A 27,766-nucleotide genomic window follows, 5' to 3' on the forward strand; every position below is an offset into this window, starting at 1 on the left:
CACCGTCTATGTCTGTCTCAGTAAATAGTGATGGGTGTTATGCTGTACCCCCAGTGTCTGGCTCACTATATAATGATAGGAGTCATGCTTTATATTTTCTCTCAATGAAATATTAGTCCGGCCCATGGACACATACATTTCTGATGAAGTGGCCTACTGCAGATCCCCCCCCCGGTAATAGGGCATATCCATGCACTTTACATATTGATTTTTCTCTTTTGATTTCAATTATTAGCCAGAAGAATAAAGTAAGCTGATACGTACCAGAAGGTCATGCAACCTCGGATTGATCAAGTCTTGTAGATTTGTTTTGTCTTCTGCGGCCATAGCTTGCTTGTACTGCCACCTCTCAGGCACAAAGGGCCACTTCATTTCTTTTGCCTCCTCAATAAGAGTCTTCAGATCATCCGGGAGGGATGCTGTAAGAGGTCAAAGTACATGTTAGCAAACCTACTATAGGTGAAATAGGTTAAGGGACTATTCTTCTCCCAGCATTAAACTGTGCGCCTCACAAGATCAATTTTCCACACACCTTCCTGTAGTTGCTATACACTGCTGACTTTCACCAAAACACTAATAATAAGACAATGTCTGTCAGCTGGAGAACTATTTTGTTCTACCCTTAAGGTACACTGAGGCAATCATCCATTAAAAAGGTTTTTTAGAGGAAAGCAAAACATTTTGGAAAAGTCTGCAAGACGCCATACTGAACATGGTCTTTCTCTCTTATCAGGAAGTGAATTTGTCAAGTTTATAATCAGGAGGTAAAAAGGACATTGCTATTATCAACTGCTAACAAAGTGTTTTCCCAGGTCTGCCACTTAAGAACATTGCCCCAGGATAGCTATATAAACACATCCCAATGTCTGTGGTCATTTTCATGCCTTTAACAATTGACCACTCAATTATTCTGTTGTGAGTCTGTATTAAAGCTGAACGCACACAAAAAAAATTCTATTTTTTTAGACTAGCATTAAAAATTCTATCGGTATTGATGACTTGGACTTTGACATCTCTGTCTTACTCCAAATAACAAAATGTGTTTTGCAAATTCTTGAAGCTTCTGGAAACATCAATGGAGAACTCGGCCGCTGACCTCTAATAAATTGCACCAAATTACCGTGGCACAGTTGAAAGGATCTGTGTACTGGTTTATATGTTACTTTGCATTCTCTCTAGACAGAGATATGGTTTCCTGCATTTACAGTACAATGCAGCGTTACATCTTCAAAAGATACAATTTGTCCTTTTCCCAAGAAAAGAATAATGCTATGTTCATAAGATATTTATGGTAGTAGTGACCTGCAACATCTCTCTAATTAAAAACAAATAACTACTTCATTTAACATAGGCTAACAAACAGGCCACCCAAAATGTACATTAAAGTGAGTCTGAATTCCGCATGACGGATATGCTTCCTAAATAGAGATTTTCACTCAGCAGAGGAATCTAAGTGATATTGCCTTGGGCTATAGGGCAAGCATCTCTTTGGTTGGGTGCCCCAACACATAAACAGCGGCATGGGAGTACCCAGTGAAGCTTGTCTAGTGCAGATAACAGAGTTATCTGTTCATTTGTTTGTTGGTCGGACAAAAGGAGTTAAATAACACTTTGTAATAAGATCAACTGTCCAATTAAAAGGCCCCTGTCAGAATGGGGTAGAATTGTGTCCTCTACATTATTCTTATTTATGAGATTGGGGACATTTAAGATGTTCAAAATCACACACACACACATATATATACATATATACACATAAATATTAGGATATGGATTTATCTATAAAAGTGCTGATAAACAAACTAAGCATGAATATATACTCCTCTTTGTCTATGTGTTAGTATAGTTCTATACAATTAGAAAGAGTATATCTCTCTGTCTAACAATTATTTTTTATATCTCTGTGACTATGGATAAAACCTTAATCTATCCAGCACACTAAGTATTTATGTTACGTTTGTTCTTTCCTAACACAAGACTCTACTAAAATACCAATTCATCCTTCTGTTTGGATTCCCTATTAACCGGCTTCCCCACCTTTCACTGATCGAACCCCCCCACTCTGCTAGACTTTATTATCAGTGCTCTTCATCAGTTGCCTCACTGCGCCAGTCTTCTAGTGGCTCTCCATACCTTGCAGAATTAATCTCCTTACCCATAAAACCCATAACAAAACTGTGTCCTCCTGTATCTATACTCTAATCTATAATATCCAACCAAATATTTTCCTAACTTCTGTTTTCGTTCTTTGTATTACATACTTCTACCATTGTCAACCCTTCCCACTTGCATATCCAGCATCTGTACCTATAGTCGAATTCCTCACCTCATTGTGTCAGAGTCTCTACTACTTTTGTTCTAACATTCACGCACCTATTGAGAGAAGCATACAACCTACCCCCCAAATACCCTCACCCTGCTTACCCAAGAAGTCCATCTCCTTCAGTCTCATCCTCCGTCAACCTCCTAATAGATTGTAAGCTACCAAGAGGAGGGCCCTCTTCCTCTACTCTACCAGTAATGTCGAGTGAGTTAATCTTATCGTTAATTATATATTGCCAGTTGTCATGTTATAGCTTGTCATCTTCAACTAGCAAAACAAAAAATTTTGTTTAGGTGGGGCAAAAGGGTGTGGGTATTGTAACAGTAATTTATCTGAAAACTCTTTGTTATAATTGTTCACATCTGGAAAATAATCTTAAATTATATATATATATATATATTTTTTAATTTCAGGTGTTACAGTTTTTCTTTATCTCAGTGTCTCTCTGCCATGCTTTTGACGAATGTTTTCTAACATGCAACAACTGAATTGCCAATAAAAGCCACAATTTTTTTTTTTATAAAATCAAATTATTTTTATTGAATGCTGACCCTTTAAATTGGCATAACCATATCCCATACAGAAAATTAAATAAGAGGGCTAGATATGATGAAATGTACGATGTAATGCAACAGAACCTATGGGAATGTTGGGCAATATGGGGAAAAACACATTGAGGACCATATGCCAGCCCTTTGATCTAGATGCAACAATCAATTATAAAATTATTGTAAAATTCTACTTAATAAGAAAAAGCCAAAATGCTCAGTTTGCTAACCATAAAATGGTATACCCATTCTAACTTGACCTTTCACTGATTTGTTAAAACAATTATATAATTATGATATATGTAAATATATAACAAGGGGAAATCCTGCAGCAATGTCCTTATTCCTATTAATAGATCAGTACAGTTAATGCTCATAAACGACTTACAGATATCAAATAGAAAACTCTGGCAGAAAATTTGGTTTGACAATGCCACTTAGCATTGAATTACTCATAAAAAGGGGGTGGGCGATAAGAGGAAATACAAAAGCCTTCTGAATCCCATAGTGACTCTAACTAAAGCGCGTGTATTGTAGGCTCCTGTCTCTTTTTTTTTTTCATTAGTCCGTTATCCCAATGCGAACGTTGGTGCTGAAAAAGACACCTGCCTGCGGAAGAAGTCCCCGCTCAACTGCCTTAAATCAGTGCCCTGAAGCGGAATCTGCAAACCAAGTCATTAATTCCTTCATCAGCATATCTAAAAGGCTGGCTTAATTGCTAAAGTGGACTAATGCACAGAGGGGTCTGGGGTGCCGCAGTGTTCTATGCCACAATATAAGTACGGCAAGAGGTCACACAAGCCGAGATCATTAACAAATGATTTACAGGCTATTATAAGTTAGTGTTTTTCCCATTTTATTCTTATTTCCATTACAATATTTCTGGGGGTATTGGTCAAAGACTACCACATGGGGCATTAGCTGCCCCAGAGCAGCTTTACCATCCCTAATTAACTCTGACGCCTGCATCTTTCATTCATGGAAACTCCTGGTAGCACAGTTCATACTTGCCAGCTTCATACAGCAGTACGTTATCCAAAAGAACTTTAGAAATAAATACGTATTTTTGCCAATTTGAATATACTGAATGAAATGTAAAATATTTTAACCAATTACTAATAAAGAAAAAACGGTAATATAATTGCGTTTTTTAATTATTACTCACACGTAGCTCACAAATAACGTTTAATTGCAACGATATACTAGGGTAAATATGCATTTTAAAATATATTCTTAAAAAAGCTAAACGTTTGCAATGCAAAATAATCATTTACGTGTTATAAAAACAATATTGATCATACAAGTACCAAACAAATCATTTTCTGGAGTAGTTTGATACATTATGGTTTGCATAGTAGTAAAGGAATACCTGCATGGGTGTTTATATATATATATATATACATATATATATATATATATATATAATTATATTCTTACATAGTACAAAAACTAAAGAATATAAAAGTATGTACGCTTGTTTGAGCAGGGCCCTCCTCACCTGTTGCTTCTATACGTCAAGTTGTTATGTTATATACTACTTGTTATGTCCAGTTTACTCATTGTACAGCGCTACAGAATATGATGATTTTATTAATATAAAACAATAAATAATAATATGAAGGGAGTTCCCCCTTAAAGGTTAATTAACCCGATATTGTTATTGAAATTATTAATATTTTTTTTTGCCGACTAGTTGGTTACTTGTTGCAGTGGCGAATGCCTTGAGATAGCAACATGGTCCATAGAAAGAGATCTGATTAAGTGGTTCAAGGGGCTACTAAGATGGAGGGCAAACTAATAGGTTTTAAAGAGGTGAAAGGTGTTTTTTGTCCTTAAAAGTGTTCTTAGTCTACAAAAAAATGTGCTACACACAAAAAGAGAGCATAAAAGCCAATAAAGGATTTTTTTCTACGGAGAATGTGATCAGGTTGGGAAGAAACTATGTAGTCAAAGGCCTTCAAACTTCTCAGGTAGGATTCTACTTCTAGTTATCGAGTTGCTTTGATGTTATCTAATACACAGCTCGTTCTTCTGAAAGTACTATACAATTTCATTTCTATGCTTTGGACCTCACACATTGGTTTTATACGAATTTTATGACAGTAATCTTAGGTGCTTCTTGAAGTTGAACAATGGTGTATGGTCCATTTTATCATGTCCAGTCTTCTCTGCAAATTAATCTTTATTAAGCTGATGAAACCAGTATTTTTTTTATCCTGCTATTACTTAAGTTAAAAAAAACTGTAAGATTAATAGGAATAACAATATGTCTCTCCTGCCCCTAAAGATTTAGTGTAAAACCAGAACACTACTTGTACTTAAAAGCCTGGGCTCACTGACTGGTTCCACAGTACCTAGGGGTGCTCACTCTTTGGAGCAACGCCAGTCATTATGTCCTTCGGCTTTGATTGTATTTGTTGAGATTCAAATATCTAGAAGAGATTCACATATTTAGAAAAGATCATTACCTTATGTAATGTCAATTGTAACGGACTAAGAACATTCAAGAATACTTATTCTAAAGTACAATTTGTATGGCATAGCCAAAAATTGGAAGTTTAGATGTGCCAATTCAGTTGCCATCTGGTGTCCCAAACTCTGTTTCTCCTCAAAATGAGGAGATGAAGAAAAAAAACAACTGGTCCCGAAAAGCGTATTATACTATTTAACCTCGTTTGTTGAAACCTTGAAATGAAAAGAGTTTCAAACCCTTGCTAGCGATGGCTTGCATCACACAGCAACAAACTATGAATTGTTTTTAACGGTCATATAATAATGTTTATTTCTTTAATGCGGACATTACAACATTATTACTAGGAACACATAAAAAGGCCAGAAGCTATCACTCACATCATTAGAACCCATTTTCTATTCATTCATGGTTTGTTTAATCCTCATAGAAGAAAAAGGTTTTAATCACTACGTCTTGGAATACTCATGCAAATCGAATTAGCAATCAAAGTCATTAAATTCAAATTATTAACTCATTGAGGGTACGCGCCATATTGGCTTAATAGCCCCTTCTCTATCCAATATATATATATATAAAAAATCACCTGCCATCAAACGTTTGCTTATTGTTCTGCGTGCAGAAATACATGCTAGACTGCCTGTGTTTACTGAAGCCTGAAATTAGATGTGACAGCAATTCACTCCAACAAAGTAAGCTTTCCTTCTCTGCCTGCGCTCCACACCCCATTCATTCTTCACAAACCCAACAGTTCCCCCAGCTTCGCCTGCCAAAAGAAGAAAAATAGAGCAGGAGCGAGTGCGTGTGGCTGAGATGCAGAGGCGGTGGAGTAACCTGCTGGCAGTCCTGTGCTCTTGCATAAGGTTCTCACCTCTGCACCGTTGGTAGTCATTCTTCTCCTCCTCAGACGGCTGTGACACCTCTGAAGCGAGCGCTACAATCTTTTGCTTGCACTCATCCAGCAATGCCACAACCTCTTGATTATTCATGATGACTGTTTCCCACTTGACTGTGAATCGAGTATCCCTTGGTGCACTGTGATCAATGACCTAGGAGAAGACACATATTCTGAATAAAAAGGATCTTTCAAGGGTGAGGTACCTGCCGAACAAAAGAGGAAAAGAGATGATTAACTAAAGCATCATCAATTATAAGCAAGGCTCAAGCCAGGGATGGATAATAGGGAAAAAATACATGAAAACACATGGCAGCTTCTGAGAGCTTTATTGGAGAAGTGTGTGAAATTACAGCAGGGTGCCGAGCTGTTAGACAGCAGAAAGGACGAAATGCATAATAGTCTTGTTTCATGTAAAGATTTTATTAACAAATGTTGGATTACATGGTTGAGTGTACACTAGCCGTGATGAAGGTATTACTTATATCTGATAGTTCATAACCCTTCTGCATAAGGAAAGCCTGCAGTAAGACTGCGTTCCTTAAAATAACAAGGGTTACCTGAAAATAGTCAGGGACAAGACTTCCAAAATGAGGTAAACATTTTCCTTAAGCAATTGGTCCACACTCAAAGAGTTTAAAGATAAAAACAGATATATCATTGAACTTTTGGGCCATTGACACACATAGCTACATTCAACAAATTGTTATAATTAAGAAGGCTGGAGGTTTGGCTTCAATTGTATGTTTAAAATTAATGTATCAAGGGAGGAAACAATAATACACATGGACACTAAGCACCACTGGTCCAGATTGAAACATGTATTCTGAAGGGCCATCCATGGTAAGTCTTCCTGCAAGAGGAGCTATGCTGACCCTGTCTAATGTATATTTTCAACGGGTAACTTTCCAGAAATATCAGTGATTTAACTATGTATTATACAGGGCCAGCCAAGCTCATCTTGAAGGAAAACTCACTAGGGTTGGTCCTTAATAATGAATAGTGGATTTGGTGGGTCACTACTGAGCTCACCTGCAGCTTTAGTGAATAATGAATTCATATATGATTATACGTTAAGCAGGTCTAATTATTATATTTTTTCATATACATCACAGAAACATGACTTTTTGCCCTGCTTCTGTTACCCGTGTATGTATTAAAGCTAGATGTATACCTTAAGCTCCTGTTCTGAGTATCAGGTGAAAACATTATATTGGCATTGTTTCAAACTCTTTCATATTGAAAACTTATAGGTTTTATAAAAATAGACCCTGCATGCATCAGATTACATCTATATGTGTCGTATACTTTAATTGCTGCAATAATGCAGTATACTCCATACTTACTATTCTATACAGAAAACCATTAAGTATTGACCTGCACTACTACTACAACTCTCATGTTCTTCTATTTCAATGCTGGGGCATGGCTTTTGTGGGAATTGAGCGGATGCAACGGTGGGATGTGTACGTTAGTGCACGTGCTTGTACTCAAAGGAAGCATAACTTTCAGGATATTGTGATTTTCATACTAAATCAGGACAGGTATAGGCTTGGTTGAGCCAGGGATCATCACAGATGAGTGTATAAGTAGCATGTGGTATATGAAGTAGCGTGATATGCCCTCACATGTCTAATAAGGAAAGGTTTCAGCTGGGCTTGTTGCACATTGCTCAAGCAGCTGGCCTATCCGGAGATAAATATTGCATTAAACATATATATATTGTAATTATACGAGATGACAGACTTCTGGATGCAATGATACTGGGTCTGATAAATTGAAATGCAGCAACTTGCAAAGTGAGCCTCTAGTGGTGAAAAATAATGTTAATTAAATTTGAAATCAGACAATCATATGATTTGCATCTTCACACGTGGTTTTGTTCTAAAAAGCCAAGGTTGACATTGATATTGCAGCTAGTCAATAAGACTATGTTCTAAAATATGATCTTGAAATGCTGTACCTTAAAAAAGTATGGAGACCCCTTACCAATTATTTCACATGCCTAAATTACAAATGGTACATTAAAATGATGTTTTATTTAAAACACTAAAGATCAAAATCAATTATTGTTTATTAAGAAAATTAGAAATTGTTTATACAATTTATACATTTTAAAGCCCCTCCCCCTGTTAACAACCTACTCTTGAAATATTATTAGCGGGGCTGTGGATCGTGGAGGAAAATGAATACCAAATAGGATAATTCACAGATAAGGTAATACAAATGATACACTAGGAAATTGGCAGAATGTGGTTAAAAAGGGCTTCGATATCCCAGTAAGCACAGTTGGACCAATAACTCAGACACTGCCAAGAAATGGACACCTCTCAAAACACCCCACTCAAACAAGGAGGAGACTTATGAAAGACAGACCACCGTGAGAGACCAAATGGGCCCAAAAGAGTTTGGTGGTAGGGAGTGAAGAAATGGTACACCAGTTAAGCATACCAAGAGCTCTGCATAAAATTGACATGTATGGGAGTGCAGCAAGACCGAAGACATCACTCGGACATCGCAGTCCATTAAAAACTGAAGAAATGAATCTTCCAGCGGCACAATGTTCCAAAACACAAATGCAAAGCAACATTAGAGTCACTTGAGAGCAAAAAGGTTTGAGAATGGTCCAGTCAAAGACTTGATTTAAATCTCATCGAGAATCTGTTGCACTATTTTAAAATTGTGGCATTCATGTGAGATTTCACCAACCAGAAGAATCTGGAACAAATCATAACATCATACAAACAAAGAGCATCACTCTGTCTCCAAGGCTGCTACATTCTTACATTGAAACTCTTAAAAGTGACTACCAAATATTACTGGCTACCAAATATTACTCTATTACTGTACTTGAGTTGAATACTTAGGCAACTTTATAAAATTAAACTTCTCATCATACAATAACTAATTATGAGTTTTAAAATATCATACAGAAAAGTTAAATAGCCCATTTGATAGAATTAGTAAGAGGTCAGCTTACTCTTACGAGCCACTGTATTTAGGTAAGATGAATTATGGCATTCAATTCTGTCAATATAGTTATGGCCATTAAATATTAGAGGTTTTTTTGTAATGGTAATGATAATAGGGATATCTGGGCATGGGGTTAATATTCTAATAGGCCTCCAGTATATCTGGTTGTGCTTTTCTGTCCGTACTGGAGCCAAATTGGTGGAGCAGGATGGAGCCAACTGCGAGTGAGATGGGTCAGTAATAGGTCAGCGGAGAAAGATCAGATCTAGATAATAAGTTACCAGCTGGTAACGGGCATAGCTTAATGGCCCATGCCATCCACGTAATCAAAAGACTGCCCACAAGCCTGATAACAGACTAACATACCTTAAGCTACTATGGAAAATTCATTAAGGGAACCCAGGTACTTATATTGTATACAAATATATATATATATAAGTTAAGTCAACAACTGATGATCCAATTGTATCATGGATTTCCCAGCTTGAGCACCAAATTCTCAATTAAAAGTTATTTAATCCACTAAACTACTTGCCTTTCAGGCAATGATCATCAAAATTCCTGATGTGTTTGAAGTCCTTGATAACTGGAGTTGTGAAGACGTGACTTTTTTAATGTCGACCAATGAGTCCGCAAGCTGCCTAGCACCATGTTTTGAATCGCATTTTTAAAAAAATATATAAACCTAGCATATTTCCTTCTATACAGAATTTGGACATTTCCACACAGAGCACATATCAGAAATGTTCTCTTGTGGTTCTACAAAAAAGTATTTTATCATACTTGTTGGTCAGTAAAAACTGGTCATTCATAATGGGCTTTTCATTAAACTTAAAGACTCCATAAAACGTCAAGTCCAACTTATACGTTTATAGATCGGTTTTGACAAACTCAGGTGGCATTTTAGAACTAAGAAAGAAAGTTTTAAGAGACAGCTTTATTTCTGTTTTGGTTTTTAAAGAGCTAGGAAGCCATAGGATACCTCATAAAACCCTTCAAAACCCAAGACTAGATTAGTCACCAAAGCAACCTTAACAAAACTATTGAACCAGAAGAGCGAGCGCATAACTATTGGCGTGCATTTAAGTTTATAATGTTTTCTTCTTCATAGAAAATAATAATCACCTTAAAAAAGTATGGAGACCCCTTACCAATTATTTCACATGCCTAAATTACAAATGGTACATTAAAATGATGTTTTATTTAAAACACTAAAGATCAAAATCAATTATTGTTTATTAAGAAAATTAGAAATTGTTTATACAATTTATACATTTTAAAGCCCCTCCCCCTGTTAACAACCTACTCTTGAAATATTATTAGCGGGGCTGTGGATCGTGGAGGAAAATGAAGACCAAATAGGATAATTCACAGATAAGGTAATACAAATGATACACTAGGAAATTGGCAGAATGTGGTTAAAAAGGGCTTCGATATCCCAGTAAGCACAGTTGGACCAATAACTCAGACACTGCCAAGAAATGGACACCTCTCAAAACACCCCACTCAAACAAGGAGGAGACTTATGAAAGACAGACCACCGTGAGAGACCAAATGGGCCCAAAAGAGTTTGGTGGTAGGGAGTGAAGAAATGGTACACCAGTTAAGCATACCAAGAGCTCTGCATAAAATTGACATGTATGGGAGTGCAGCAAGACCGAAGACATCACTCGGACATCGCAGTCCATTAAAAACTGAAGAAATGAATCTTCCAGCGGCACAATGTTCCAAAACACAAATGCAAAGCAACATTAGAGTCACTTGAGAGCAAAAAGGTTTGAGAATGGTCCAGTCAAAGACTTGATTTAAATCTCATCGAGAATCTGTTGCACTATTTTAAAATTGTGGCATTCATGTGAGATTTCACCAACCAGAAGAATCTGGAACAAATCATAACATCATACAAACAAAGAGCATCACTCTGTCTCCAAGGCTGCTACATTCTTACATTGAAACTCTTAAAAGTGACTACCAAATATTACTGGCTACCAAATATTACTCTATTACTGTACTTGAGTTGAATACTTAGGCAACTTTATAAAATTAAACTTCTCATCATACAATAACTAATTATGAGTTTTAAAATATCATACAGAAAAGTTAAATAGCCCATTTGATAGAATTAGTAAGAGGTCAGCTTACTCTTACGAGCCACTGTATTTAGGTAAGATGAATTATGGCATTCAATTCTGTCAATATAGTTATGGCCATTAAATATTAGAGGTTTTTTTGTAATGGTAATGATAATAGGGATATCTGGGCATGGGGTTAATATTCTAATAGGCCTCCAGTATATCTGGTTGTGCTTTTCTGTCCGTACTGGAGCCAAATTGGTGGAGCAGGATGGAGCCAACTGCGAGTGAGATGGGTCAGTAATAGGTCAGCGGAGAAAGATCAGATCTAGATAATAAGTTACCAGCTGGTAACGGGCATAGCTTAATGGCCCATGCCATCCACGTAATCAAAAGACTGCCCACAAGCCTGATAACAGACTAACATACCTTAAGCTACTATGGAAAATTCATTAAGGGAACCCAGGTACTTATATTGTATACAAATATATATATATATAAGTTAAGTCAACAACTGATGATCCAATTGTATCATGGATTTCCCAGCTTGAGCACCAAATTCTCAATTAAAAGTTATTTAATCCACTAAACTACTTGCCTTTCAGGCAATGATCATCAAAATTCCTGATGTGTTTGAAGTCCTTGATAACTGGAGTTGTGAAGACGTGACTTTTTTAATGTCGACCAATGAGTCCGCAAGCTGCCTAGCACCATGTTTTGAATCGCATTTTTAAAAAAATATATAAACCTAGCATATTTCCTTCTATACAGAATTTGGACATTTCCACACAGAGCACATATCAGAAATGTTCTCTTGTGGTTCTACAAAAAAGTATTTTATCATACTTGTTGGTCAGTAAAAACTGGTCATTCATAATGGGCTTTTCATTAAACTTAAAGACTCCATAAAACGTCAAGTCCAACTTATACGTTTATAGATCGGTTTTGACAAACTCAGGTGGCATTTTAGAACTAAGAAAGAAAGTTTTAAGAGACAGCTTTATTTCTGTTTTGGTTTTTAAAGAGCTAGGAAGCCATAGGATACCTCATAAAACCCTTCAAAACCCAAGACTAGATTAGTCACCAAAGCAACCTTAACAAAACTATTGAACCAGAAGAGCGAGCGCATAACTATTGGCGTGCATTTAAGTTTATAATGTTTTCTTCTTCATAGAAAATAATAATCAAGAGCATGCTCATACACTTTGGCAGTAACTACAGTTTCTAGATGCTAAACACTTTGATGGCATAATCTAAGAAATGAGCAGTTGTCAATTAAACCATCGTGTTTCCACCATTACAACAGAGCACAGAACTTTGCTATTTCTACAGAGAACCTTTAACATCAGCATTTACCCGAGCGTTGGGACGTGGCATTGTATCATGCTATTTCCACATCCCTGCCCCCATATTTTGTTTTTTACAACCGAGTTTCCTTTTCATGAAGGTGAAGCGGCACAGGCTGCATTAAAATAATGAGAGAGCTCAATCAAAAAGACTCTCTTAAAAGGCAGGCTTCTCTTGTTAATATGCGTAGACATGAAAGGCTTTGGCCTTTTCTCCCTATACAACCACAGTGTGTGTAAATTGCAGGGGGGTCTGTGGCATAAATCTCTCCGGCGACTTCTGAAAGTAAACTGGATTTACATTACTTTCTGACAAGAATTTAATGAAGGCCTTGTGGATATACGAACCCGTTTCTAGACTGCAACAGATGGGCATGAATGTGCTCCCTAGGCAAGCTATCAGTGACATCTGTGTCTTCTGAATTCTGGTGGTCTCGGCCAATTAACAGCCAAAAAAACATGAATAAGCAAGGTGTCGCTTGGATAGTCTGAAAACGCGAGTGTGAATCGCTTGTATTTAGTAACACCACTACATGCAACCTTAAGCCGTCGAACTTGTTATAATGATAATTGAACGCTTTAGATTTAGGTGGCAGTCATTTATTAGGTTTTTTTTAATTAAGCGATTTTTCAATAAGTTAAAAACTGAAGGGTCACTTGTAAGTCATAGGAGGTATACATCACTTTATCAAAGATCTGTAACAGTATCTTAAATCTGTTACCCATATTTTTAGCTGAGTTTATAAAATCTATTATTAAATTAAATGATATCATACAATATTTATTTTTGAGGGCATAATCAATATATATTCACACAGGTAGAAAAGAAAATGTGCTTCTCCAGTCTGAAACGTTTCACGATTAATAGTGCCGCTTATTTAGAGAAGCTCATATTTTGGACAAGTAACTCATTTTAACTTGTCTAAGGGGGTCTAACAATAGTTTTTGTTTTTTTTAAAGGGGAGTATTTTGGCATATTGTTGTCGAGAAAAATAGCATTTCAATTCACTGCCCTGATTTCATATTCCCTACTAGTGCCTACTTTAGGCTACTACTACGCTTATAAAGGCAGCAACTTACCAAAACATGTTAACATTAACAAATACAGAGAAACAACATAATAAGGAATTATAATCATCTATATCAAGAAGTTAAGATGGCTGTTCCCAGTTCTCTTAAGAACTCTGGGTTTGTCCCAAATCACTTGATAATACCAAGCCTTTGAGGCAGCATTTGATCTCCGTTGGAGGTAGTAGCGTTTGGATCTGCCTCGGTTCTGTTCAGTTAAACTGTTCAGTAACTGATCAGTTAAAGCAAAGCTCTGAGAACGAGCTGTTTCCAGGTATAAACATGTGGTGGGTTTATAACACACATATAAAGCTTATTGAATAGGTTAAATATACTGAACTGCAAGATGGAAGTTTGGGGAAATGAACCATTAAATGTATCAAACTATTGGAAAATGTATGTTATTCCTAGACTATTTTTAAACAGTACAAAAAAAATTGAGATTAAATCACCGAGTATGGGCAGACACTTAATAGCCTGACCTATGGTGCATCGCGGCTCAGGAGCATCTTAAATTTTATCTCTCTTGTGCCATTAGAGAGGAAACAGAATTGAGATGGTCCTGAGCAATTGTATTACTTTCTCCCCTTGAAATGTTCAATGCTTTGCTAGTGATGTTAAAAAGTTTAAACAGAAGGCAGGAAACAAATTGTGCAGAAGAAAGAGGCTAATGGTGCAGATGCTGGGGCAGATAGATGCAGGGCACTGATTGTGCAAAATAACAGAGGGGCAAAATAACCCTATCCCATGGGCGGAGCATAGGCCGAATGGGGCATTGTCAGGTAACTTCCTGGAGATGAATGGAGATGATTCTGGATGCATGTGGCACTGATGCAAGATGAACACGGAGCTAATACAGATGATGCAGGAGAAGAGGAGAAATGGTGCAGGAAAAGAAGGTCGAGGCAAATGGCTTGATGTAAAGGTTGTTGCTGACTTTTTGGTAAATCAATGTGTTTCTCAACCAGACCGAGGAAGTGAGACTGCTGCTATAGGCGGAAGAAATGCTGTTCCTTCTGATGGGATGATATAAATGATATGGGAAAATATAAATGGTCAAGGAGCCATTGTGGATGGGGGTGTTTGAAATATCATCCCTTGATATTGATGGCCGGTTCAGGGAGTGTCTTTGTTTGTAGACTCTGGCAGGTCGGTAATGAAGGTCATGTGAAACACTCTTAGAAGTAGCCTGTTGATCTTACCTATTTAATAGTACACTAAAAGTATGTGGACGCGCCTCCTAACTGTTGAGTTTCAGCCGCATCCATTGTTAACAGGTATATAAAATCAAGCACATAGGCAGTTGCATAGACAAGCATTTGCAGTAGAATGGGTTGTACTGGAGAGCTCAGAGACTTTAAATGTGGCACTAAGATGCCAACTTTGCCACAAGTCAGATCTTGAAAACTCTCCCCTGCTACATCTGCTCCAGTCCACTCTTACCTACTTTTCATTTGCTTACGGTCCATTTAGTCACACCCCAAGGAGAGAATGTGTTTAGGGCAGATATAACCCAGGTATATATGTATTAGATACACCTACTATAACACAATTTTTGCTCTTCCAAATGTGTATTTTCTGCTGAACAATGTGGTTCTCTAGTCAAGTCACCCTTTAGCGTTAAGAAGTCCTTCACTAGAGATAGTTTTGTGATGTGAAAGTGTCTAGGAGTAAAAGCAGCTCAACCTCGAAGTGGGAGACCGTGCATACTCACAGAGCAGTGTAAAAATCACCTGTGCTCTGTAGCATCAGTCACTACACAGTTCCACACACTGCCTCTGGAAGCAATATTAGTACAAGCACTTTGCTTCAGAAGCTTCATAAAAATGGCTTTCCAATGGTTGGGTTGGAATGGAGCAGTGGAAACGTGTTCTCTGGATTGACGAATCCCACCTCGCTATCTGGAAGTCCGAAGCAATCTGGAAGCAAATGCCAGGAAACTACTACAGTTTGATGGAAGAGTGATAATGGTCTGGGGCTGTTCTGCGGGGTTTGGGCTATGCTCCTTAGTTCCACTGAAGGGTAATGTTAATTTGGGAACAATCACACACAAACACTCCAATTTTGTGTAAAGCCTTCTCAGAAACATGGAGGCTGCTACAGCCACGAAATAGGGGGTCCATATTAATGCCCATGGTTTTGAAATAGGATCTCCGACAAGCTCATATAGGTGTGACCTGAATCTGTCCTATTAACGTCTTCTTCATCTGAACTGAACCTATTCAGGATGTATTTCTGAGCTTCCTGACTTTCAAAACACCTACACTACTCCTAGCCATCACCTGATAAGGGTGGTTCGTTCCTCGCCCTCTGGATTTGTTTCACAAGGGGCAGGATATTGTTCTTTCCACATTCGGCCCTGGCCTGACTGATATAGATAAGCTCCTACGCACTATAGGTGTGTAGAGGTGTTTGGCTTCCAAGAACTAAACCTTGAAGATGTTCTTTTAACCTGCACATAGCTTGTGCAGGTTTAACGTCTTCAAGCCCTTCACAAGGCTTTTCCAGATGCTGGGAAAGAGCTTTTTTTGTGGCATTAGCGCCCATTGCATAAAAAGCAATATCATCATCTTTGGCTGAATAGGTGAAGGTTTTTCCTAAGCAGATTTTCTTATGTGACGATTGCACAGGAGCAAGAGAGTAATTCTCGCTACATTATTCACACATTAAAACAATCAGATATACCTAGGGCTAATTAACTTTTAATCATTCAATTAAATAGAGGGTTGGAACAAGGAGATTAAGAAGACCACTGGTTGACCAGAGAGCAGACTGCTGAGTGGAATATTGTTCTGTAGGTGAGCTTAAAGCTAAGGCCGAACTGCTTTGTTTGTTTCTGCATTTCATTTGAATGCTGGAAGCTAGTGAGGGGAAGAGGCAGGCAAGAGCACAGACTGTCCAATCTCAAGTATAGTTAACTCTCCAACTGGGACCAATAAAAATCCATTACTGCCATTCCTCAAGCCTGTATACTTATTATAATCAATGAATAATTGGTAATCCTAGCCTAATAAAACATAATATTTATATATTTCTTAATACAACCAGTAAATCCATCATAAATGTACCCTTTCAAAATCTAATAAAGACAATGAGTCTTATGCTAAACATATGAACTTAGATACCCACAGGTCTGAAGGACAGCGTTTTTAGACACCCCCCCCATGTATCCAACATCTGCACCTATAATGTTAATCACAACGTGGTCCTGTGCTAAAGAAGCCTAAACACTTAAAAGAAATGCCTAAGGGACCAAATACTGCCTACAATGAAATACGTAAACATTTTATTAGGATAAGATTACTTAATTATTAATTGGTTAGCTTTGAGGGTTTTAGTAGCTATTTGAATCCTATATTCATTTATTAGCTATTAAAGAAACTATTTTCTTCTACATATAACTTTTATGAACCTGCTTAAATTTCACACTACCTTCACACTACCCATAGAGGTGAAAAACACTTCAAAAGCAGTTGGGCTTGCTTTCTCCATACAATTTCAGTTTTGGCAAAGAAGCCAAGCAAGAGGTTGATTCCTGACCTGTCCATTTGTCTTTTGTGTTGCCTAAGAAAGGCCTCCCTCGTTCCCTGTCTGGTAAATGATGTAGTGTGTTAAAATACCTAAAAATAATAAAAATAAAAAACAAACAAAAACACAACTATTTACCACACCGCTAAATCCTTCAGGAAGTGGGGGATAAGGTACATCCAAGCATCCTTCCTGGAAATCGGTAGCCTGGTAGCGGTCTACGAACAGAGGAGATAGGAAGGGTAAGCTGAATTGAAGATAGGTTGAGGCTTCACTCAGGGTAAGTGAGGAGTGTGAGTGTTACCTTAAATGTGTCTGTGTGTGTGTTAGCGTCAGTGTGTGTTTGTGTGTAAATCTGCATTTCACTCCTTTTTCCTCTCCTTTCAATTTTCTCTATTCTGTCTCTCTCTCTCTCTTCCCTTATTTTCCCTCATACCATCTTTCTCCTCTCCTTTTCCACTTCTTCTTTTCTTTCTTGTCTTTTTTTAGCATCTCCTCTCAGTTCTCCTTTTCTCATCTAATTTTCCTCTTTCTCTCTTCTATCATTTCTTTCCAATCTTTCGTCTCTTTTTTTGCTTTATTTCTTCTTTTTCTCTTCTCTTGTATCCTTCTCACCTTCTCTCTAATGAACATTTACATTTTTGCTATACATTATATAACTACACCCCCTGGTCACACACCTGTCGTAGTAAATCAGAACCCACAAGTGGAGAAGTGGAGTCATGACTGACTGAATAGAGAGAGATGGACCTGGATGTGGAACAACTGTCAGCCGTATGAAGAGGCTAGGTTGCAAACAGTCCAGGTCAAGAAATGCAGAATCCAGCAGAACAAGTAGCCTAAACTGGAATGAACACAAGCTCAAAAAGGGTAAGCCGGGGTCAGCAACTGGACAGAGCTAAGATCAAACAATGCATGGAACTGTGGTCAGGAATACATTGGACAAACTCACCCAGAGAAACCAAAAAAAGACAAAGGGGAAGTGTACGCCTGAAGTTTAAAACTGGCGGTGACAAAGATTTGAATGTAGTGTAAATCCTGTTCTTGAACGATCTGCAGTCTGTTTGTCACATTTAGCTACCATCCTTTGTTCATTTTGGATACTTGAAGGTTCTATTCTACATTTGCTCTTGACATTCTTAATGTAACATGATAAAAAGTGATGCAAATAGTGGTAACTTATAAGCATTACTAGTTTTATTGATGAAATGACTGTCTATGCCTACAGCACTGTGACTCCAAAACACCTAATGTAACAGCACCTATGTTTCCACAACCCAGTTTAACAGGTTTATTTTCCAGTGACTGGTTTTCTGTACCAAAGACAAAAGTTTTGAAAATATGCATTTACCGTGTTACATCACGGCTGATGACCTTATTTCTTTAAAGGTTCATCACAACCTTTAAACAACCTTCACAGTGGAAAACAGTGGACAGTCTTGATTTTGGGGCCCTGTCCTGCACCCCAAATCATCTTCCCTGACTGTCCTTATGACACTCTAAAGCCAATAATATATCCTGCCATTTAACCTACCATTTAAAAAAAATGTCTCAATATATTAATTAAAACTATTCATATTGTGCACATGAGTTGTGTAGGCTGACAGAGTTTGGTCCGTTGTTACATTTTCGCTTATCTTTAGTCCAAGAAACTATGTTTTCCTTTCATTCACTTTGCAAGTTTCAGTTTCTGAGACATTCTTGTTTCCACTCTATGTTTTGTAGGCTTGTAGATACACCAGGCCACGATACACAAATTGCCTGTTATTTTGGACCGGTAGTCACTTTCCAAAAAATGAGTTTGTTTTTGCAGTTCCATCTGTGTATACCATGTAATTAATGTATGTGAAAACCCAATCACCCAATACATTTAGATTCTTCCGAAAGAATGAAATGAGTGACATAATGAATGTAGTATAGCACATATATTACAGATCAAAGATGTCTTTGAAGTGACGAAAAACCCTAATCCATAAACTGCTAAACTACTTCCTTTCCGTCCACAGCAGCTTGTTGTCAAATAAAATGGAAGTTAAGGAAATTATGTTTATCTGAAAGTGCCCAAAAGAAGCCATCACTTAATGACAGACTTGTCACACATGACTATTGTTAGGAAGGCGAGGCCTAACGACTTAAGGAATAATCTTGGCTGGGCGCACTAATCTGGTCATGCGACTCTACACTCAATACCAGTCAGATGGCAGTGTGAAACAGCGAGGTCTTTGTCAATGTTAATGGAGCCTCGAAGAGCTTCTCCGTCATGAATATGCATTGCCAGCCCTACAGACTCTTGTCAAGTATAGCCTACAAACACAGACAGTCTTAAGCGAACTAACCTAAAACCCATGCCAAAATGCAGGAAAATAATGTGAGCCCATGCTTCTGGAAATCAAGCTGGGGGGAATCCTTCTCAACCGAGAGCTTTCACTCCCTGCTTTTATCCGACTTCTATTGTCGGCAGCCCTTAGGAAGCCTCTCTGTGAGGCGGGGGACCCAAGGGACACACGACAAGATTAAACCTGCCAAAAACTTTCACTCTTATTTGCCAACACAACAGTGATTCAATTGTTTTTTTTGTTCTCTGCTTTTATGTTTGTAATTCTGTAAAAAAAAAAAAATAATAATAATTCTACTGAAATAATCTGCTTTTTGAACCTATGTAGGTTCTTTTTGAAATTACATTTTTTTGGGGAGTATTGCCAGTTTAATTGGTTTTTGCATTTTAAGTTATATGCTATATACCTTATTAAGAAAACATATTGTGTTTGTGTGTGTATATATATATTATATATATATATATATATATATGAGAGAGAGGGAAGGAAAGAGAGAGGGAGAGAGAGAAGGAGAGAGATATTTATCAACATTGTAAAAACTGAAAAGTACAAGCTACAGGTTGTTTTAACAATTTGATAATCTGTTGTTCATGTCATTTTAGAAATTACAGCTCGACATAGAGTAAGCTATGCTCCCCACTGTGCAAAGGTGGACATGGGGCACTAGAATAGAGATCTTGTCTTGCAACAACCATGGTTGGTCATGCAGGTGCATCCAGTGAATAGTGAAAGGTACCAGAAGCAGACAAGGGTTAGCAAGGGTGACACGAGGTCCATAAATGAAAAGGGCACAGCAGGTGGGTTTCAAATCTAGTCAGAAAATAAAGCAAGGCCAAGATTACATTAGCTCATCCTAAATTAATATCACACTTTAGGATATAAGGAACTGGTGTGTGAGAACAGACATGTGTGACGCTGCATATCGGAATCTACGTACATTGTGTCCTTTGCATTCGAACCACGTGCGCAGCATGGACTATAGTCCGAGGACTAGCAGAGATCCAGACTGCCTAAAGGAAAAATATGCAATATCTGACCTTTGGAAGGAATATAATTTTACAATGTAACATCCATATTTATCAAGGGAAAAATACAATAATTACTCGTATAGCACATAGAACACAACAGATTTTTGCAGCTGAATTTTCTCACCCCTTCCACTGCCATTCACAGTATTAGTTAATGTGTACTCCACTAGATGGTGCTCTGCAGGTTCCAATTATGAAAAATAAAGTTATGGAGGGTAAAGGTGATGGAAAACCTCTCCAAATTAAGGGGGTAGCAGAGGCATTATTAAACACCAATCTACATCCACCAGGCAAGCCAGAACACTTGTTTTTTTCCCACAGAAATCTTGTAGTTCTGCCACAACTGCAAATGACTCTCAGTAGGTATATGTAGAGATGTCCAACAATGATCACCTTTTGTCTCTATACCCACAAATGTCCATTTTACTACACAGCCTTTAAACAAAGGCAGAGGTGTAGTAGCCAGATCACCACTCATGGACAGCGGTTTCATTCTTTATGGGACTCATCAGCATGGGGTCGTTATACTGGCTTACTGCATGAGGCTTGGAGCAATACCTGAAGCACACGCAACATACGTTATGGTGGGTAAAGGAGAGGGAAAACCCCTCCACTTAAAATTAAGGGGGTAACAGAGGCATTATAGAACAGAGAAAGATTATCGGGTCAGATAACCTACTCATCTTCCTGTAGGACTTTGTACTTAAGGATAGTCTTTCGATAAGAAAATACTTCAAAGCGGGGATTAAAAATTAACTACTCTAACGTCTGAATAAAAACTTTACTTTTACCCAATTTTATCTATAATCAATCTATTGTGCAAATTACAATCAGAACTGGCATACTGTCAATTCAATTTTATATCTATAGGCATAGAAATTTAAGAATAATTGGTATAATCAGACACTTGCTGTAAATCTATGACAATAACATTTGTCCTCAATGAGATTAATAGTAAATAAAATAGATTATTTATGTTTTTACTGTTATTTTGGATTTTGTTTTACTCATCTAACCTACTCATCTTCCTGTAGGACTTTGTACTTAAGGATAGTCTTTCGATAAGAAATTACTTCAAAGCGGGGATTAAAAATTAACTACTCTAATGTCTGAATAAAAACCTTACTTTTCCCCATTTTCTATAATAAATCTATTGTGCAAATTACAATCAGAACCGACATAATGTCAATGAGATTTTATATCTATATGCATAGAAATGTAATAATTAGTAATTCGTATAATCAGACACCTGCTGTGAATCGGAGCAAATAACATATTTCCTCAATAAGATTTATAGTACATAAAGATATTGTTTATGTTTTTACTGTTTTTCTGGGGATTTTGTTGTACTTATCCCCACAAAGCATAAACATTTTAACCTGCTGGAATAAGTAGTGTGTGATGAAAATTATGATTTACCAAAGATCCTTGTGCCTAAAATCATAATAAGTAAGGTCGCTGCAGATGCATGGTAAATCAGACTGTTTTAGACCCCATTCTGCTCAATCCCAGACTATAAAAATAAGAATGCTGAACTGTTATATGATATAGAATTTAAAGATATATTTTGAGATCTATGGACAAGTAATCCATTTATATTCAATATTACTTAACATTTTAATTTCCTCTCCCTACCCTTATGTTAACTTAACCTCATCTACCAGCCAATTGTATTTTGATGCTTTTGTATTTGTCGAAATATTATAATAAAGAGATGGGTGCTGCGCTGATTCCCTGCAGCAATAGCGACATTGTCCTTAAACCCATTAAAAACAATGCATTGTGATCTTTACACATTACAATGTGGAAACAGAATACAAATGTGTAGACGGTGTTGTGCAATAAATAAACAAGGTGATATAAAATAAACATACCTAATAAACATGAGGTGTATAACATCCCTGTTCTCGAAAGGGTTAAACTTATAAATAATGAGTTTATACTGAGCAAGATATTTGTAAGCAGACAAGTCTTTCCTTTATGCCACACTGCCACCTTGTGGACGAAAGGCATACTGTTCAATTTAAAGGAAACATTGACAAGACTTAATATGACAAGAATTATAATAGTGTTAATACTACTGCTACTACTGATAACAAATGTATATGTGGCACAATAAAGTCAAACTAAGGAGCAATGTAGTAAAAAAACTAAAAATATGAAAAAGTGAACTATAAAAGCAACCAGCAAGTGCAGGAACATTTGTGTATGCAGGTAATGCAGAATATACTAATTATTGTGACTTATTATTTGTGACACTTGATCCAACCACCTAGATTCAGCCTTTACCGTCCAAGATGCTGCCAGAGCCCGAGTAACATTTACGAAGAGCTTGAGTAATCCATCTCGCAATAGTGAGTTTAGCAACTTTTTGACCCTTCCTGGAATCAGAAAAGGCAGGCATAACGTCTCAAGGGCTGATTCCTAGACAAATAAATTTGCAGACACCTCCTAACATTGAGTGTGAAGAACACATTCCTTATAATTCTTGGGAGATTGACAAAGTGCAGGGAGGATGATTCATTAAGATATATGAAAGGACGACACTACTTTGGGTCTTAATTCTGGAGGCAGCCGAAGGATTATCTCGTCCTCATGAAAAACCAAAAGGGGCTCCTGAATAGACAATGCCTGTAGTTTGCTAACCCTTCTAGCAGAGGTGAAAGCCACCAGGAAGGCCGCCATTAGGGTTAGAAGGTGCAAAGAGGCAGTGGCTCAAATGCCATCAAATGATCCAGGACTAGATTTAGGTCCCAGGCTGGAGATTGTACCGGCAGTTTAGGTCTAAGTCTGAAGGTAGCCAGAAGAAAGCTCTTCACCCAAGGAAGTTCTGCCAGTCTGGTACCCTGCAAAACACATAAGGCAGATACTTGGACTCAAAGCTTAGCTGGTTGCAGACACATCTAGGATCCTCATTGTAGGAAATCCAAAACATGAGCCAGGGAACATAAAGCAAGACCATGTGAGACCTGCACAAGGAAGAGAATAGATTTCAGATCTTAATATACTTCAAAAGAGTTGAAACAGTTTCTACGACTGTAGAGAAAATACTTTTTTGCCTTTAGGGCAATTTCTGTTGAGTTTCTAGGCCATCAATTTCACCATCCAGCCCAGTCACTGGAGACAACAGTCAAATGATCTTGCAAGTGTGCAGCTCAGACTGCAATGATGAGCCAGGCGTCGACGTAAGGGACTAGCTTTATTTTTTTCTTGCTACTACCAAAAGGATTTTCTTAAAGATTTGGGGGGCTGATGAGATGAGTGAAGACCTGGAAATGAAGCTGCGAAATTCCAGAGAGCCCAGAAACTGCCACCCTCAGAAACTGCTGGTGGGGGGCTTTCGGGACATTGAAATATACGTTCTGTCGAGCAAACAGTTTCCATTTTGAAATGGACATGGTGTATGAAGCAGTTGACAAGACTCTTTTCTCTGCCACTCTTTCAGAAAAAATGCATCCCAGGGAACAGGTCTTCCACTGTAGCCAAAGCTTCATTGATCTTGCGCTAGAGGCTGAGACTATACTCGGACAAAGATCGCTAGCACCTGCCTCAAAGGCTTGCCAAATTGCCCTTTCAGCCTTTAGAACCATGGTGTCCGGAAGGTGAGAAGCATCCTCCAAGTGTAGGGTAGTACAATGATTATCTTTAACAACAACAGCATCTACTTTAGAGATCTCCTACAGCTCAGACTTCTTTCTAAAGGGAAACATCTTTGTAGTACGTCTGGAAATACTTAGTGTCTTTTCGGTGTACTTCCACTCATCCATGATATGAGACAACGCATCATGCATAGGATAAATTAGGCCTCATCTGAAATCTCGTCCTCTTCGGAGGAGGAGAAATCATTGCTAGAATAATAGTCCGGATCAGAGGTCACAGAAAACCTTAGGAGGCTGTAAAAGATGAGAGCCCATAAGTGGGTACAGATGAGAAGGAGGAAAAGCTCTGGGGATACTGAAGATGTATTCAATTCAGGGGATGATGGTCTTGCTCCTACTTGCAGGTAAGGCAGGAAGAACACTGGATATGTGGGAGCGAAGGTCCATTTTTTATAGTCTTGCTCTTCCTGCCCTACTTCAGATGAGAGGAGACACAACTGTGCTGCCATGGAAACGCCGCAACGAGACACAGAGATTTCGCTCAATGACCCGGCGAACCAGTGCTTCACCTGAAGAGTTCCCAGGTATGAGCTTAGAAACTATGAACAAGTTGTAATCTTTTCAATCAGCCTTAGTAAACGGACCCATTTTGTGTTAACAATATATCGGAAAAATGAAATTCATACGCTTACCTCATTGGTTGTCATTCAGCTGCTTTCATTAGGAGCTGCAATGCTTGGCTTCCATTTTCTCCACACATATCAGACTTATCATAAAAAAAAAAAATTAGAAATGAAATAATTAATTTACAGATACATGTTTTGTTCCTTATCCCACTTCACTATTTGTCATCAGCTGTGGTCTTGTCAAATGTGTATACACTGAGGATGTTTCTGTGTTTTGTTATTTTAGACTTTTCAACATTCTTTGAAACCTTAAAAATAAATGTATCATATTATGGCTTGTCTCTGGGTCATGGATCTCCTGAAAATGTACACATAAGCGAAAGGAACAGTTTACAGATTTCTCGAATTTCTGTTTTTTTTGTTTTTTTTTACCATTGTGGTTTGGCTTCCCTACATTTTTGTAACCAACCACTTCTCTTTTCTACACAATGTAATGACTAAGTGGAAAGTAAAAAACAAGCTCACCATACAAAGAATTACAGGTCGTGGTATTAGAGCTGTCAGTTGCCAAATCAGTTTACGGCATTTCTTTATTAAAGAAAAAAAACTGACTCAGGAACTGAAATTCTGCTTGAGTCGGCTACCAGACAACTGGCAGCGGCAGCGATAACTCCCCAAACTAAACTCCAAGTTACCCAAACTGTCTCCATGCTGTCTTTCTTGACTTATATCAGACTAACCTTTAACCCTTTCCGTGTCAACCACATATATGGTCAGCAAAAAAAAAAAAAGGGCCAGGAAGCAAATGAAATACCATCTCGTAGAAAAAGAACACAAAAAACACTCTACTATAGAACGGTGGAGGTTGCGAATTGGCTCCTGAGCAGTCATCTCCTCACCTACCAAGGAGTCTTCTGGAGAAAACATAAAGCTGCACATCTGACATAGACCAATTGGCAGCTTTTCTAATTATATAATAATAATAGTAATAATAATAAATAAATAAGATCTAAATGAGATAAATAAGATTAAGAGAGTGCGCCTAATTTCAGCTCATTACCCCTATAAAAGACACCTGGGAGCCAGACATCTTGCTGATTGATAGGGGATCAAATACTTATTTCACTGAGTAAGATGCAAATCAATTTATAACTTATTTGAAATGCGTTATTCTGGATTTTTTGTTGTTATTCTGTCTCTCACTGTTCAAATAAACCTACCATTAAAATTACAGACTGATCATGTTTTTGCCAGCGGGCAAAAGTACAAAATCAGCAGGGGATCAAACCATTTTTTCCTTCGCTGTACTTTGCTGACACTATAATCTCCTTGTGGTTCGTCGCATTTCCTTCCACCTGTTTACACTAATTACACTTCTCCATTCTAGATCCTGCTACTCTGTCCTTCCTCATCCCTGGCCCTCTCATGGCCCCCCATCTCACGGGTATGTCTCCAAAAGCTTGTAGTAACATGCCTATGTTTCACCAGATCTTCTGATCCCACCAATCTTGAGCTGCACTGACGTTTTCGTACACATGCTTTTCGTGTTGAATTTCGCTGTTTCGTCCATTCATCAAAATAACAAACAAATGTAACATTGAAAGAAAGAAAACGAAAACCAAATGTGCGCAACATCAAAATCTTCATTTGTCCGTTGCTGCGGCCGCCAATTTTAACTACACTAAGAGGAGGAAAATGTTGCCAGTTAAATTCAACGCGTTTATTTCTTGTTTCCATGGCTACCTGGACGGACAAATCAGATTTCCTAAAACAAAAATGTTGGACGAATTTCGTCAGAAAAGAAGGCCCGAGGAGGGCGAATTTCGTTGAATACGAACAAATTGTTTTCTCTAGAGAAAGCAATTAATGTTTTGTCTAGGTGGAGTAGCAGCTTTAGTTATACGTCCAGCTTGGTTGTAGGATAAACTAGGGTTGGCCCTTCACAATGCGTAACAAAAGATAAAACTCACCACTTGAATGTGTCTTTCACAATATAACAAAACAAGAAGATTACACAGTTTCACTTCAATTTGAGTCATGGCAAAAAATATATTTTTCAGGTGCACAGTGGTTATTGTCTTCCTCAAGTTCAAGGATAGTTAGTTATTAAACCAGGTATATGGAACAATCATAAAAATGGAAGAGACTAACACATGCGGTAAACCACAACAATCATTAACAATACGCTAATAAACATGACACAAGCATCCTAGTTTCAAAAACATTTGTTGCAATGTGATTTCTGTGTGTCAGCAAATGAAAGTTCTGCCTTAACTTGGGCCAGTGGTCTACAAGATTGTACCAGATGCGCAATGAGGTAATCTCATGACTTCATGATCCTGCCAAGCCCATGAATATTACCAGCATGGAAGCAGATTCTGTAAACCTGAACTTCTGGGTGGACCTTCAGGCAGCGGGTGGCTGGCAAATTACAGTCCAACTAAATGGACCACTAAAAAACCAAAACAGTTACTTTCACCAAATGTGAGTCTTTACTCCTCACTCATGATCTTTTCGTTTTTCCATCTACAAGACTTGACTCGTGGTGCCCCATATCTCTGGAACCTACTTCCACCGAACCTCCAGCTTTCACCTTCCCTCTCAGCATTGAAACAAATCTCAAACCCCACTTCTTCAGAGAATACCGACTCAGTACCCAGAACTAACCTGCCGCTAATACAACCTCCACACTACCTCTCCCCTTTCTCCATATCTTATCTAGCTCCTGCTAGATTGTAAACAGGGCCCTCTCCACCTAATGTATAATAAATAAATAAGCACTATATAAATAAAAGATAATAATAAAAATAAGAAATCATTCCAGGTATCTGACTTGGGTGATATTTGACATCACTTGAAACTAAGACGTTGCTGCAAGTTGCTGTAGAGCTAGGGCAATGGGATGTTATTATGCCAGTTTAAGAGTAACAGGTACATGTATCGATAAGGATTTT

The 27,766-nt window shown here is 37.8% G+C and overlaps 1 protein-coding gene across 1 annotated transcript in view; it reads right to left on the reverse strand.

Annotated features, from left to right (window-relative positions):
• The window catches only part of ALPK1 (alpha kinase 1), a 53,951-nt gene that overhangs the window by 24,277 nt on the left and 1,908 nt on the right, over positions 1–27,766 (reverse strand). Inside the window, exons 2-4 of the mRNA XM_053461451.1 lie at positions 24,879–24,952; positions 6,213–6,390; positions 265–419 (exon numbers count right to left, since the gene is read on the reverse strand). Coding sequence (XP_053317426.1) covers positions 265–419; positions 6,213–6,390; positions 24,879–24,893 — 348 coding nt within the window. The 5' untranslated portion in view covers positions 24,894–24,952. The remainder of the gene's footprint in view (positions 1–264; positions 420–6,212; positions 6,391–24,878; positions 24,953–27,766) is intronic.

Source organism: Spea bombifrons, chromosome 1 (genome assembly GCF_027358695.1).
Source record: "Spea bombifrons isolate aSpeBom1 chromosome 1, aSpeBom1.2.pri, whole genome shotgun sequence".
NCBI lineage: Eukaryota > Metazoa > Chordata > Amphibia > Anura > Pelobatidae > Spea > Spea bombifrons.